This window comes from Musa acuminata, chromosome BXJ1-9 (assembly GCF_036884655.1).
Source record: "Musa acuminata AAA Group cultivar baxijiao chromosome BXJ1-9, Cavendish_Baxijiao_AAA, whole genome shotgun sequence".
Classification (NCBI taxonomy): domain Eukaryota; kingdom Viridiplantae; phylum Streptophyta; class Magnoliopsida; order Zingiberales; family Musaceae; genus Musa; species Musa acuminata.
In genome coordinates this window covers 46,641,066-46,657,160 of record NC_088335.1, presented here as the reverse complement: position 1 = coordinate 46,657,160, position 16,095 = coordinate 46,641,066, and the positions used below count along the sequence as shown (strand labels likewise).

General features: G+C 46.6%; 2 protein-coding genes across 3 annotated transcripts; one reads left to right on the top strand and one right to left on the bottom strand.

The window, feature by feature from the left end:
- Positions 1-467: 467 nt before the first annotated feature.
- LOC135580743 (transcription factor bHLH113-like) lies at positions 468-2,418 on the top strand. 2 transcript variants are annotated; one of them, XM_065084168.1, is made up of 6 exons: positions 483-1,224; positions 1,321-1,425; positions 1,513-1,578; positions 1,659-1,724; positions 1,819-1,869; positions 2,005-2,418. In XM_065084168.1, the coding sequence occupies exons 1-6, from the start codon at positions 955-957 to the stop codon at positions 2,125-2,127; spliced, it is 681 nt and encodes a 226-aa protein (XP_064940240.1). In that variant the 5' UTR covers positions 483-954; the 3' UTR covers positions 2,128-2,418. The 2 variants fall into 2 exon arrangements, with proteins under 2 accessions (XP_064940241.1, XP_064940240.1); XM_065084169.1 differs by lacking the exon at positions 1,819-1,869 and having other exon boundaries at positions 468-1,224.
- Positions 2,419-6,355: 3,937 nt separating this feature from the next.
- LOC103999144 (uncharacterized) lies at positions 6,356-7,692 on the bottom strand. The gene has a single exon (XM_009420803.3). It carries the CDS (start codon positions 7,647-7,649, stop codon positions 6,594-6,596), a length of 1,056 nt encoding a protein of 351 aa, XP_009419078.2. The 5' UTR covers positions 7,650-7,692; the 3' UTR covers positions 6,356-6,593.
- Between the last annotated feature and the right edge of the window lie 8,403 nt (positions 7,693-16,095).

The following is a 16,095-nucleotide window of genomic DNA, read 5'->3' as shown; positions in this document are numbered from 1 at the left end:
ACCGAGTACACCCCTTCACGACATCAGGAAAGGAGGCAACGCAGGCTCATCAAAGAAGCAAATATCCGGCGAAATCCACACATAATCTACAAACTACAGCATCTTATTCGTAGTTGTTGAACGTTAGCTGAAGTATGACTTGCTGTTGGCCACCAAGTTGGTTCTCTCTCTCTCTGTGTGTTGATATATATACGTCGGCAAGCGGCAAAAACAGGTATTCCCTTTCGGTAGATCAGTATTCTTTTCGCATACCGTGCTAACATCCACGATGTGAAGGCAACAGTAAAGAGTTCCTTCAAGTTGTTGGAGTCTATTATTGTCCTTTGATTTAGTTGTGCAGACATAATATAATCTTCATCACACAACCACCAGATCACAAGCTTGCCCTACAGCAATTGTATCTGGATTCGGATTAGGTAATAGCTCACTGTTCTACTCTCTCTCTCTCTCTCTCTCTACAGAGAGATAGAGAGAGATAGAGTATAAGAGAATAAGAGAGAGAAGGATGGGAGGAGACAGTGAAGCATGATTTCTATTAATTCCGTCGGTCTCGAGTGGCGGTTTTGAGTAAGTCGGGGGAGGTGACAGCAAGCCCGAAGTGAACAGAAGAGCACACAAAGCATCCAAAGCTCGCATAAAGAACACGAGGAAGGCAACAAAAAGCAAGCAAGCATGCAGCCCATATCAGTCGCCCATTCGTCCGGCCGCGGTGAGGTGATGTCAAAAGGTATAGAAGAGGCCAAGAATAGACGGAGAAGGTTTCCAGCCTTTACTCTTTTCTCTTCCGAAGACTTTCTTCCCCCTGCAACAACAACATTTCAGCTTATTGACTCGATAGGGAACTGTGATGTGGTTCTTCTATCTTCGCTCTTTTTGCCTTGCTTCTTCTTCTTCTTCTTCTTCTTCTTCTTCTTCTTCTTCTTCTTCTTCTTCTTGTTAGCTTGAAGACTGTTGATGGAGAAGGAGAGTTTCATGGACTTGCTGGGCTCAGAGGAGGGAAAAGATCATCTGTTCTCTCCACCCTCGTGTCTCTCATCTCCCTCCTCCTCCTCCTCCTGCTACTCCTCTTCAAAGTCAGCACAGATGCTATGGTTTGGTGGGAAGGAGGAAGATGCTGTTGCAGTACTTTATGGGGTTCCTCAGATATCAACCGACTCTTCTCTGTCTTCCCCCTCCTCTTCTCCACCTTCCACCACCATCAGTACTTGCAAGTCTCCAAATAAGGTGAGCCTGACTTCCTCTGCCTATTTATACTTGACATCATGATCGGAAGGATAACAAATGGTCCTGTGACATGCATCCTTTCTATCGATCACCAAGACGAAAATGGGAAGAGGGCGAAGAACAACAAGTGTGACAGCCACCAAATTCAACACTACCAAGAAGCCCAAAACAGCAGGCTCATCCTGTCCAGGCACGATCATGGTATACTAATTGTTTATCCCTTTGATATTGCTTTGGTTGTGAAGCAATATATGTGGCAATTAATGCATGTCTCTGTGAGGAGAGCAGGTGAGGAAAGACAAGTTAGGGGAAAGAATTATGGCACTGCAGCAGCTGGTCTCTCCATTCGGCAAGGTAGCCTAATTGATGGCTTCTTCAAAGTACACTGGTCTTAATTAGGTCCCTCATCTGATTTGACTTCGTGGACATGGCAGTCTGATACGGCTTCGGTTCTGCATGAAGCCCTGGGGTACATCCGATTCCTGCACGACCAAGTCCAGGTTGTGTGTGTGTTTTCTTGTACACCTTCCCTCTTTCTATTCTTGTTCTTTCTCTGACACATCTTCTGAACTTGTGCTTGTTCGATTCTTGCAGGTTCTGAGTTCTCCATACCTGCGACGCCTGCCGTCCTCTGCTCACCTGCATGTAACGCGAAGCATGCACACACACACACACACACCCGCACTCTCTCTCTCTCTCTCTCTCTCTCTCTCTCTCTGTGATCTCTGACATACGTTGTGAGTTTAAGTTGCTGACGGTTCTGTGATCTTGGAAATGAAGGAAGGGAGAGAGAAGAATGATCTGAGGAGCCGGGGGCTGTGCCTGGTCCCAGTGGCGAGCACCGAGCACGTGGCGAGGAGCAACGGTGCCGATCTGTGGTCGCCGGCCGCCCATGGGAAGTAGCAGCAGCAGAGACGCTCCTCCTCTTCCTGGAGTTAGCAGGCAAAAGCCTCGTTTCTTGAAGCTCCTCCTGTTTTGATTTCCTTGCTACCAACAACTCCCTCTCGGGCTGCTCATTCCTTTGCACTTCCCAGTTGCAGAAAGAAAGTATGTCGATCACGCTACGACGTCTAATTCAATCATAGATTGAATTACTGCATATTAGAGTTTAATATAATTTGGAATCTTTTCTGAACCGATCAAAAATTTTGATTATTTATTTCATGCTTAAATTGGCGATAGCAATTCTGATTATGGATGTGAGTTCGATTTTGAACAACAATTTATAAAAACTTATCTGCATGCAAACAAATTAAAAAGAGTTTTATATACTTATTTATTTTTTATATTAATAATTAATCATCATGAAATTAATGCAATAATTATGCAAGCACAAGCAAAAAAATAAAAAGAATTAATTATATATTACTTCCTATAGTTAACTATATTTAATATTTCGATCCTTACCGTTTAAAAAGTTATATCAGGATTCTTATATTTATAAAAATAAAATATTTAATTTTGTTTCTCTGTATATTATCGATTTTACTTATGAAAATATCATTCGTGCTTAATAATAAACCAAAGTGAGACAAGTCCGCACATTATCGGTTTTACTTGTAAAAATATCTTACGTACTCGGTGACAAATCTTATAATAATGCTCGTGATAAATCATATAATATTTTCATCGATCACATACAAAAAAATTATATATTTTTTTCATAAACATAAAAATCTTGATATAATTTTTAAAAGTATAAATATCAAGATATTAGAGATAATTAATTATTTAAAAATATATAATTAATCTAAGAAAAAAAATATAAGATGGGATTAGATGATCAGAGAACTCGAAGACAAAAGCCATAAGATGGAGCGATTCTTTCAAACATGACAATGCAAACACCGGATATTGTACGATTTATCGGCACATCATTCATCTCATTGAGCTGAAAAGGGTGAGATGCATTAATTTCGTGCTTTTGTATCGCTTGTCCGAGTAACTTTGACATAACTTACACATCATGCATTAATTGTCTTAGACGTCATAACTTTGACAAGTAGAGGTGACAGTACCCCCTTCAATTTAATATGCCAATTCTTTTGTCAGCAACAAGTTGATTTGATGTTGCCTTGTTCACATACATACGTACAACAATTGGAGAGACCATAGATTCGATTCAGCGTATTCGTTCTCTCCATCAAAATCTTGTAATAGAAACCGATCCCATCATCTATTTTTACCATCCATGTATATTTTGAAAAATATCTTAGTTAGATTCAAATTTATTGATAGATTAGGATTATAAATTCAAATATGAAGAATAATACTTAGAGAATTAAGATTTATTTTTATAAATATATTATGAGTCTTAATATTATGACGAGAGAAAGAGATTTTATTATATCTTATACTAAGATGCTTCTTATTTTTCTCATTCTTTTCTCTTGCGCTGGCTTAATTCATTGAAAAGTAAAATAATACTAGTATTACATCTTGTCTTTTGATTCAAAGCAAGTGATCCTTAATCTTCATCATCACAACAACATTCAAGGGTGCATAATCTAAGATGGCCATGCAAATCTTAAAAAGCATATGTAACATCAACAGAGTGTAATCATGTTTATAATGACTTGATATGACCTTTTCCTTATTATGTATCTCAATCGATAACAAAAATGTCCTTATATCTAGAAATTATAATATATAAGTAGTCTTATATAATATAAAAATAATATTAGTAAATTTTAAAAGATAAATTGTATTTGTTGGTAACATGTTATAGAGTTAATGGAAATTATAATCATCTACCGTTCCATTTGATTGTTTCTTTTGTTTTTGAAGTCTACTCATCCTTGGTATAATGAGAAAGAAAGGAGACATGTCTCGGAATATAATGAACCAAATATAACATCCTGATTAGTTTCACATCGAAAGTTGACAGGATTAAGATTGACTTATAAGATTCTGATGAGTATATTACTATTCACTTCTGCTTAAGCATTTTAGTCCGTGAACGAAGGATCAAAATGAAGTTATTGACCAGTTGACTCATCAAACTCCGGGTTATGACAAAAATATGTGTATCATCTACTCATCCTTAGTATAATGAGAAAGAAAGGAAACATGTTTCGGAATATAATGAACCAAATATGTAACACTCCTGATTAGTCCCATAGCATTTTCCAATTGACACATCAAACTTCGGGTCATGACAAAAATGTATCAATGAAGTCTCATATGTTTCGATTGTCGATTTGACTAAAAAGATTAGTTTAAAAAGATTGCATTTGAGATAAAAATTTCCACTCATATCATTGAAAATCTAATATCTTGAGAGAGTATTTTAATTCGACTCATTTATATACATATTATTATAAATATTTAAAATTTATATTATGCAAGGAGATATTATTTTTATTGATCCGAATGGAAGACGATACCAAATACCACGAAGAAGTACATAACAAAACTTTTATGTGAATAAACAAAAAAAAATCCTGTGTTAACAAGTAATCTAAAGATTATATAAGTGAAGCTAAGAATAAAAATCTGCCGATGAGCCCAACCCAACAGGAAACTTTGAGGAGGTCCATGGCGTTCGACAATTCACTTGATTTGATTTGGGTCACGATTGGCTCGAGGGGAGTTCCCTCGACTTGATAGGGCGCGGGACCCATGATGGGACCCAGATTTTTTTTTTTTTTTTCTCTGAGGGACGATGGTGCCACGTGGCGCGGCATGAGCATTTGGTGGTTCGCGGGGCCCACCGTGCCTTGTTGATTAGGTGGGCCATGAAAGGCCGCACGAAGCAGCGTACGGTCGAATGGACCCGTTTTGCATGCGCGGGGCCCACCATGCCTTCGTGATTAGGTGGGCCACGATAGGCCTCACGAAGCTACGGTATGTCGGATGGGCATGAGCATTAGGAGGTGCGCGGTGCCCACCATGCCTTGTTGATTTGGTGGGCCACGCAAGCGTTCCGTATGGTCCGATGGCACTTGCGCCCGCCATGTGATTGATTCCCTCTTGATCAGGTGGCGCCGGTCCCCGTGTTGGACACGACGAGGTGGAACGCGGACCCACCGTGCAGTTTCGCAGGGTTTACGTGGTGCGATGGGTCCAGCCGTGTCAGACTGCGCGGCTGTGTCAGCCGTGGGAATCCCCCTCACGCGAACCCTGGGACCCACTCGGTCAAATTTCTCGGTCGTGGGGTCCACCGCGTACAGTTTCGCAGCACTGAACCGTGGGACCCGCTCGGGTGAAATTTCCCGTACGTGGGGCCCACCGGGTAAATTTTCACACACCGGCTGAACGGAGGAGGGCCCATCTTGACAATGCCATTGCGCATGTTTAAATGGCGCTGCGGGACCCACACAAAACGGAAATATAAAGTAGACGTCAACGCTTTCGCCGGTACACCTGTTTCAACATGAAGTTACCTTCCCACGCACATGCCCCGTGGATGATTACACGTACATTACCACACATTTTTTGCAATGATAGAAAATTACAATTTCCTAATCTCGTTCGGATATACTTAAAAGTCAACCGCAGGGTTATTTCCTTCTATCACCAACAGTGTAGCACATTGTTGGTCAACCCGCGCGTTGACAAAGCTCATCAAACATCCACATTTTCTCACTCCCAACGCCAAACTTGCCTTTTCCGGCACAACTCCACTGGAGCAACCGAACCAACCCTTGAAGGTTTTTGGCTTATTTATGCTAAGCTCGCTACCATGCTCTTAATCGTCAGCACCTTTGACCTAAATCACGTCACCGTGTCCAATTGATTGTTGTTTATGCTTTATGGAATCCATGCAAGTTGTAATGTTTCATCCCAACAATGAAAATTTCCTGCTAATGACCAGTCACGTCATCTTCCATCCGATCTCCTAACTCAATTTTGACGCGGACTCTCGGTCAACTATATGATTCCACCGTTAGGCCAACTCTTCCACTGTTCCTCTATCAATGACAAGTAAATTTGACAGATCAAAATATTTACTTGGGTTTCTTGTCTCCTAATTCGATGGCTAACATTCTTATTTGCGGATCCATACAGAATGTGTATGAATGACACAGTCTTCTCTTCCCCGTTTCTGGGAATATGTCGAATCCTCCATCCTGATGGAAGTGCGGTTCACACAACTTCATTTTAATTGTCATGTAAAAAGGAAGGTATATAAAGGAAAGAAATGCTTATTTAATGTCTCTTCTCAGGAAATGCTTACAGAGTAGTAGAGAAAATGTCCCTGTTTGATTGGGGGATTACATTCTGAAGTAACATGTAATACTTTATTGAACTCCTGCTCAGCGGAGTTCTGTAACTCCAGAAAAATTGGTATCACGAGGGAACATTGTATATGTTCATCTGTTTCCATGTCAAATCTGTATATATAGTTGTGAGAGATGACCTCACATTTAGACATGCAGAGTAACCTTGTCTTCTGGCTCCAGTTCTTCTCCATGATGCTCGTGGCCCTTCTCGCAGTCTGAGTGGCAATCTGTTCTGCAGATTTTGAAGAACATGCAGCTCATGATGACATCAAGAACAACGAGGAGCGCGTGAAAGTACGTGATCGAGAACGCCTCCCAGAAAAGAGATGAATTCAGCTCCCCTGAGAGGTTGTATTGCCTCACCACCCTGTACTGAAACAAGGCTTCGACGGCAGCCATTCCCAGGTTGGCAGGCAAGGCCAGACCTAGTGCAGTCATGACCCTTCCCCTGATGAGCAGGCAGGCCTTGAGGACCGGGAGGTAGCCGCCGCAGTTGTCCGTCGCAGAGACCACGATCGCCAGGTTGCAGATCACCGTTGTGTTGGCGACGACGACGGAGTAGAGAACGGCGCCAGCAGCCGAGAGGCAAAGGACGACGTTGCTCGTCGAGAGGCCGAGAAGGTCCACTGCATTGAAGATCAGGAAGAGCAAGGCGAAAGTGCTGGCGTTGGCGGACAGAACAACGAAGGAGTTGAAGAGATGCGTCGGTAGGATCGAGCGGTAGAGGGGGAGGAACGAAGACAACGGAGGCGGGCCTCGTTTACGCCGAGGATCTCGACCCTCGCAGACGACATGAACGACGGACGCCTTGGCTAGCAGCTGGAACGTGAGCACCAGCGGCAGCGTGGAGACGAAGGTGAAAACAGTTTGCGCGAGCTTGACGTTGAGGAGGGAGAAGAATCCCACGGAGGCAGGAAACCTCGCGGCCTGGAACAGCGACCACAGCCGGAGCGAGATGGCTTCGAGGAGCGGCGGAGTCGCGAAAGGGATCAGCGCCTGGGACAGGAGGACGGAAGCGGAGACGGGGAAGACAAGAAGAGCAGCAATGGAGGTAAAAGACTGGTAGCCGTCGAAGAAGGCATTGATGGACCTTCTCACGATCCACACAGCCATTCCCATGGCTTTGCGTCGAAGGTGTTCGAGAATGGTGCGGTGGGGGGGATGGAGTGGTATATGAAACGAAGCCAGGACGGCCCTCATGGGGTCTATGGTTGGGTAAGGGGAGTCTCTTGGATGCGGTGGTGCTGTGTGGATGAATGATGGGCCAACTACTGAGCCACCAAACTCATAGTTGGGTGCTGCAGGCGTCGCATTGTTTTCACCGGCAGATGTTTGGATACTTTGTGTCAGTGGTTGTTTTAGCTCTAATACTTAAGGTTTTGGCCTGTAGCAACGCATAATGATGAAAACGAGGTGGCTGTCAGTAGTCTACATTTCCTTCCCATTCATTTGATACTATGCTATCAGGAGGTGGAAGCCATGGATGAATGAAATGAGGAGACTTCCTTTTCTTCTGATATCAACCCCTTGTTGTCTATTGGTAATTAAGGCCATGAGTGTTTATAGCTCCAGTAGAAGTTGTGATCATTGTCAGAAGAAGAATACACTGCACATAGGTTTAACTACTGAGGTTGGAACATTGTGCTAGTTTTGGATCAAGTGCTGGTTTCATTCAATACACCATTCCTGAATTGCTAGTGAAGCTAATATCAAGAGCAGGACACAGGATGTGAAGCCTTCTGAAAAGTTGGTGATACGTAACAAGCAGAAAGGATTTGATGGGCATTGTATTTTTTGAGATGGTAGGTGATTTGTCTCAATACATCAGCCGACACTAGCAAACCCAGTGTTCAGAGCATCAGAACAATATAGCATGGATTTGAGGACACTAATACCAATGTGAGTTAATCTATCTGTAATTTGCAGAAACTGCAGCAGCAGGGCTGCAAAAAGAACTTGTCTCAAGTGATGCAGATGTAATGTGATTGCTGGAGCTAACAAAGGTGTAAAGTGATCTGTAAGAAACTGACACTTTGATCCAACTCAGCAAATTTTCCATGCATGTATTTATTTATGAGTCCTTAGCTATTAGATTTAGATCGCACGCAAAGGTAAATGATGGATCCATCACTGTACTAAGTGCACTTTAATCCTGTCTTAGGCACTCAGCTATGATCAATGGCTAGTGAGTGAGCTCTGGGAACTAATCAATGGCATGGACACTATTGACCACTGCATCATCTGATTAATGACCACTTTGTTTTGTTTTCTAAGGAACTCAAAGTTGCAAGGATCAGATTTAAATGTCTTAGGTAAGAGGTCAGCTCATTTGGTAGGGAGAAGGGTCCCTTATTACTAAAAATTCAGAATATGATAACACAAATCGCTTTCGTCCATTATAAAAAAATCCTTCTTTAGCAGATCTTTAATAACCTCAACTCAAGTGGCCAATAATTCAGGAACTGCTAAACACTTCATCTGTGGCCAATTCATCTGTTACTTTTTTTCTGGACTTCTGAGTTCTGACTTTGAAGATTCAGCTAAAATTATATGCAATCAAACAGCAGGCAGAATCCATGAATGATGATGCAACTGCAAGCCTTGTTGCTGTCTAAAATGGCAAGTTAGTTCTATCAGATGTTTCCAGGAAATTCTTTGTATCAGTTGTCCTGTCAGTATGACTGCAACAAAGGCTAAAGCACCTTTTAACAATTGCACTCTCTCAATCACTCTTCTTTCTAAGGTTTATTTATATAATCATTGAGATTTTTACATACTTTAAGATAACATATCCACTAATCTCTGTTGCTATTATTCAAGACAAAGTGATCATCATTTGGTTGGCATGATTAAAACCTGCTTACTTAAAAGCTTAGCAGGGCAGGCAAACTTCTTTCTTCTTCTCAATGGATCAGGCACATATATATATATAATATATATTTGATTTGGATTAATTTCACCATTTTCCATGCTTTGTAGTCATTACTAACAGCTTAAATGATTATTAATAACTCTCCAAAAATCCTATTAGCAGTAGGTAGGCAAATCATTCTTTGCTATTTAGAGCCTGCGACAAAGCAACAATATGTGGCTCTCTGCATATTCTTGAAGATATTATTATATACAATTCCACCTGTTGAACACCATGCAGCAGGAAGCTGGAACAAGATTTGCAGAGATATGTCCAAAAGAATCCTTCGGAAATGCCATCATCACAAAAAAGAAGTGTGATAAACTAATGAGGAAACTCAAATTGCATCTTATGATGAAGTCCTCAGAGCATACCACCAGCAGCTGAGGCATTTCTTCTGCCGACACTGATGAACGTAGCAGATATGCTGATTGAGATGGTAGCTCGAAAACCACCCAACTTTGGTCTTCAGCCACAACCTCTCTTGGTTTGAGCTGGACTGCAGAAGCATCATCTTCAATGGTTCTTTCCATTGTAGTGATTTATTCCCATGCCTAATAAATTCTGGATGTGTGATAGAGATTGAAAACATTGTAGATTTTGACTCAAGCACCTCTGATAGTTTGATCCCATTATATATGAAGTTGATGTATATGTAGATTTTGAGAAACACACTTATTGTCCAATGTCTTATCTAACATAATTAAACCTTTCCTTCCCCCATAAATTCTGGGAAGAAGCATTTTTCATGAGCTTTTTGCCATTTCTGGAGTCAGGAAAATGGTGTGATTTTGTACTCAATTTACCAATTGAATTCTTTCTTGTGTTAGATCTTCAAGATGTGCTTGCTTGACTACTGGTTTTTAGGAGACTGGTTTACAATTAAGAGGTGTCAAACAAGCAGGTTGCCTAACCCCTTTCTTCGTCATTATGGCTTCAAACTCTCTGCATTGATGAATGACTCCATTTCTGTACAATGATAACATGCTAATTTGCATTAGCATAACCAAAACTTTTTTGTGTTAATTTTAAGGAAATCTTCAAAATTAATGATACATCTGTTACGGTAAGTAACTTTTTAAGCCGTGGCCTCGAGGCCGACGCGGCTGGTTCTGGGGTCCGGAAGTCGGGGATCTCGGGCAACGTCCCTCGGGGTCTCCCTGCGGTCGGGCACCGTGGTTCGGGATCGGTCGTTCGGGTCGGCCGGTCGGCGGTTCGGGTCGGCAGGTCGGCAGTTCGGGTCGGCAGGTCGGCGGTTCGGGTCGGCAGGAAGCTCCGGGAAGAGGCGACACTGTCTTCGCACCTGCACACAGGTCGGGTCGGGGTGCTCGACCCGACCCCTCCGACGATCAAGTTAGAGAAAGATGTGGGGGGGGTTTCGGAGGAAGAGAAGAGGAAGTGCTTTCCAGTGTGTGTGTCCCCCCTTTTGTTTGGGACTTGGGGGTATTTATAGAGGAGCTTGGGTGTTACCTGACGTGCCCATTTGCAGGGCAGGACTGTACCTTCGGTGGCGTCTGACATTGCCACTGGGGCTGCGTGGGAGGCCGAGCTGCTGCAGGGTATGGCGAGCCTCGGTCGATGTGCTCCTGTGCCTCGACCGAGCGCACGAGGTCAAAGCTGAGGTGGTTGGCTGAGGGCTGGTGACGTCGGCAAATGTCGAGTCTGCATCAGTGCTTGCCTCCTCGGGCAGTGTGTCTACATGGCGTGCTGACGTGGCGCGTTGCCATTTTTACCCCTATCATATGCCCCCCCCCCCCCGAAAGGAGCTATGCGTCGGTTTTTGCATGCGGGGAGACGATGCATGGCTTCTTACTTCAGGTGGGCTGATCGCGCGAACGTGTCTCGAGCAGTGCGAAGCCGAGGTGCGCAACTTAGTCAGGAGGCCGAGCAGGGTTGGACTCGGGGGCAATGGGACCGATGAGGGCAGAGGAGCGCAGCGCAGGCGGGCTGGCCGTGCGGGTGCGTCTCAGGTGAAGTCAAGGGTCGAGGAACACAACGGGCGGGGTGACCGCGCAGGTGTCTCGGGATGGCGTAGAGCCGAGGGCCGAGGAACACAACTGGCGGGGTGACCGCGCAGGTGTCTCGGGAGGGCGTAGAGCCGAGGGCCGAGGAACACAACTGGCGGGGTGACTGCACAGGTGTCTCGGGATGGCGTAGAGCCGAGGGCCGAGGAACACAACTGGCGGGGTGACCGCGCAGGTGTCTCGGGATGGCGTAGAGCCGAGGGCCGAGGAACACAACTGGCGGGGTGACCGCGCAGGTGTGGTCCCGGGAGGCGTCGAGCCGAGGGCCGAGGAGCACAACGTAGGCGGGGTGACCGCGCAGGTGTGATCTCGGGAGGCGTCGAGCCGAGGGCCGAGGAGCACAACGCAGGCGGGGCGACCGCGCAGGTGTGGTCTCGGGTTTTATGGAGCCGAGGGGCACGACGCGGGCGTACTGGCGGCACTGGTCTGTCTCGGGAGCATGGAGCCAAGGAGCACGACGCAGGCGGGGTGACCGCGCAGGCGTGGTCGCGAGGGTCATGCGACCGAGTAGCACGATCAGGCGGGCAGGACGCGAGGACGTGGACTTGGGCACCATGCGGCCGAGGTACACGACAGAGGCGGACAGGCCGCGCCGAGGTAGATCTCGGCAGTGATAGGCCGAGGTGCTCGGTGCGGGCAAGCTGCGACCGAGTGACATCGCTCAGAGGGGCAGGCCGCTCTGAGGGCAGAGTGTGGCCGAGGGGTTCGGCGCAGAGGGGCCGACCGCGCAAGAGCTTCTCGGGAAACATGGTGCCAAGGAGCACGACGCAGGCGGGCAGGCCGCGCAAGTCTGTCTCGGGAACATGGGGCCAAGGAACACGGCGCAGGCGGGGTGACCGCGCAGGTGTGGTCTCGGGATGGCGCAGAGCCAAGGGCCGAGGAGCACAACGCAGGCGGGGTGATCGCGCAGGTGTGATCTCGGGATGGCGTAGAGCCGAGGGCCGAGGAGCACAACGCAGGCGGGCAGACCGCGCAGGCGTGTTCGCGAGGGCCATGCGGCCGAGTAGCATGACGTGCGTCGGGCTGACCGCGCAGGCGTGGTCGCGAGGACCATGCGGCCGAGTAGCACGACGCAGGCCGAGGGGGTAGGCTCGGGCCGAGAGAACTCGGGCGGGCAGACTGTGCAGATGTGGACTCGACGATGAAGGGCCAAGAAGCTCGACGCAGGCAGGCTGCGACCGAGTGACACCACTCAGGTGGGCAAGCCGTTCCGAGGGGAGCTCGGCAGCATGTGGGCGAGTCGTGCGAATGCAAAAAGGAGTGGGGTTAGGCTGAAGCTAACCGTGAGCCGAGAGGCGATCAGGCAAAAATGGAGCTTTCGCTTGGAAGAGACTGAGGGTCTGGCACGAGGGTTACGCCGAATAGCAAACGCGGGCGCTTGACCGCTGCTACGGGGCCCGTCGCCCAGAGTCACTCCTCTTCCTTGCAGTCGCCCAAGCTTCTGCCTCGATGTACCGGTGGGCTCGCTGGAGCATATCTGGTACTGTGGTGGGGGGTCGCTCCACGAGGGACCAACAGAGTCTGGAAGGTCGCAAGCTTACCATGAACGCCTGCACCAACAAAGAGGGGTGAGTATCCGGTAAGCTCCGGATTTGCGTGGTAAAGCGATCCACGAAGCATGAGAGGGGCTCGTCCTCTCTTTGTTTGAGTCCGAGGAGTAGTGCCGCGGAGGGCCTCGGCCGGGCATGGGCTGCGAAGTGGAGCTCGAAGTCCTTGGCGAGTTGGCCGAAGGAACTGATTGTTCCAGTCTTCAGGCCGGCGTACCACGTGTGGGCTGGACCCCTGAGGGTTGTGGGAAACGCCCTGCACATTAAAGCGTCAGACGTTCCATGCAGCGCCAATTGGGCACGGAAAGCGACGACATGATCTGCTGGGTCCGTGGCGCCGTCGTATGCATCCAGAGAAGGGAGCTGGAAGTTCGGGGGAACGACGAGATCTCGTATCTCTGGTGCGAATGGAGATCCTTGGTGTGAGTCCACCCCAAGCTCTCCCTCTGAGTTGTGAAACTCCTTCTCCAGTTCGTCGAGCCGCTGACTGAGACGACATAGCTGGGCTCGCGGGGAGTCTGTTGATTCCGAAGATAACACCTCGGGCTCCGGGCGGCCGCTCGGGTTTGTCCTTGCTGGATCCCCGAGTGGGGTCGGTCTGACCCGAGGAGAGGCGGAAGGCTCCAGAAGCATCATGTGGGCCCGAGCGGGCGGCTCTTGTTGCCGTAGCGGCTGAGTCATGAGTGGGGGTGTCGGTTGGGAGATGAGCGGGATGATGGTTTGCACCATATCCGTCAGAGCTCGGACTTGACGGGCGAGGTCGTGAAAGGCCTCGGACGACACCGGCAAGGGGACGCTCGGAGCGCCCTCGGGCGGAAGCGGATCCAAACTGTCGACTGAACGCCAGCCACGTTCAGGGGTCGCGGGGAGGTCGTCAGGATCAACCTGAGGATCCCTCGACATTCGGGCCCTCCTTCTAGCGCCAATCTGTTACGGTAAGTAACTTTTTAAGCCGTGGCCTCGAGGCCGACGCGGCTGGTTCTGGGGTCCGGAAGTCGGGGATCTCGGGCAACGTCCCTCGGGGTCTCCCTGCGGTCGGGCACCGTGGTTCGGGATCGGTCGTTCGGGTCGGCCGGTCGGCGGTTCGGGTCGGCAGGTCGGCAGTTCGGGTCGGCAGGTCGGCGGTTCGGGTCGGCAGGAAGCTCCGGGAAGAGGCGACACCGTCTTCGCACCTGCACACAGGTCGGGTCGGGGTGCTCGACCCGACCCCTCCGACGATCAAGTTAGAGAAAGATGTGGGGGGGGTTTCGGAGGAAGAGAAGAGGAAGTGCTTTCCAGTGTGTGTGTCCCCCCTTTTGTTTGAGACTTGGGGGTATTTATAGAGGAGCTTGGGTGTTACCTGACGTGCCCATTTGCAGGGCAGGACTGTACCTTCGGTGGCGTCTGACATTGCCACTGGGGTTGCGTGGGAGGCCGAGCTGCTGCAGGGTATGGCGAGCCTCGGTCGATGTGCACCTGTGCCTCGACCGAGCGCACGAGGTCAAAGCTGAGGTGGTTGGCTGAGGGCTGGTGACGTCGGCAAATGTCGAGTCTGCATCAGTGCTTGCCTCCTCGGGCAGTGTGTCTACCTGGCGTGCTGACATGGCACGTTGCCATTTTTACCCCTATCAAGTGATTAAAAAATCAGTTTTCAAAAATCTGAGACCTCCTTTGCTAAACAGAGTTGAAGTAAAAATAAACATATCAGATAGGAAGGAAGATCAAATATCTTTGCCTTTTAAACTAAAATAGCTTCTTTCCCAATCTGAGAATGAATGTATTGATAAGATTGAAATTTAGCTTAGTGGATGGAAGAGATGTCATCTTCCAGAAGTGTTACCTTTCTTTTAAGTGAAGTAACTTAGGCATTGTCACCAAGCCCTGGCCATAGAGACTTGAATTCAGTTGGGTTCTTCCTTGGAACTGAAGGATTAGTCCATGTCAATAACTTGGTGTATTCCTTGTGGAACAAAATTACCAATTTTAATTTGATATCCAAATTAAAGATGTTATCTGTAACAAGAAAAAAAAGGAAAATAAATATCGTAAAGAAACAACGTTACCGTATCACCGGGTCCCTCACGCTTTAGAAAGTTACTTGTGACTGAAATAACAAATAATTCACTTGGTTCTTTTCTATGTAGAAGGATTGCTGAAATTGATCTCTTTGTTGATATAAAAATTGGGAATTTTACTAGGAAAAATGATAGGGATGATCCTGTTTGATAAGGCTTCCAAGACAGACTTGGGCTTTACTTTCAGCACTTCCCTGAGTGCATGGTGGGGGATGGTTGAAGGAAGTTTCTTATTTGGAGGCATAGGAATGACATGGTATTTGCAACATCAAGCTTCAAAGTGAAGCTTGTGGTAGAGGGAAGTTTCCATCATAATTGATTGTGCTACAGCCATTTTGAGTTTGAGTGGCATTTGGAGCTTCAGCTCAGTGGCAGCATTAATTTGGTAGAAACTTCCCAAAGATTGGCACAAGCTAAATTTAGATTGATTTGGAGTTCTTGTACAATACATAGTGAATTAACTGTTGAGTTTGATTAAGACCCAGTGGTTTTCGTGATCGAGGATGATGCTTAGGGTTTGTATTCAATTAGCTATTAAAGAGGAACTCCATAAGCTGAATTGGATCAAGATCAATTGTGGTTCTTATTCTGATGATGCTCAAAACAATTGGTTGATAGTCCTAAAGATTTCTATCAAGCTGTTGTGGAAGAATCCAATTCAAGCCTTGATCAAGGATGGATCATTATGAAGTATTACTGAAACTGAACACACACAAATTTCAGGTTCAATCAAGAACAATTAAGTTCCACAAGAAGATCAAGTGTGTCAAATCAAGGATCCATTGCATACATTCATTGGCAAATTCCTCAGTGACACTTGCATTGCATTAGGATTAGGAATCCACTATGGATCTCATGGATTGTTGGAATCAATTGAAATGGTTCCCAATAGTTCACAGTTGTGTGGCCATGTTTAGAACAAATCTAATGGACTGTCTGCTAATTTAAGTTGAGACAATCCAAAAACTTGACTTGTTTAAGTTGATGATCAACTCTAATATATCTAATTTGATTCTTTAAGCTTGATCTGGTTTTAATTAATCCTTAACATACAAAAGTAGAGGAATATCATATAGAATTAAGTATGATATTTACATTCTACATGTCATT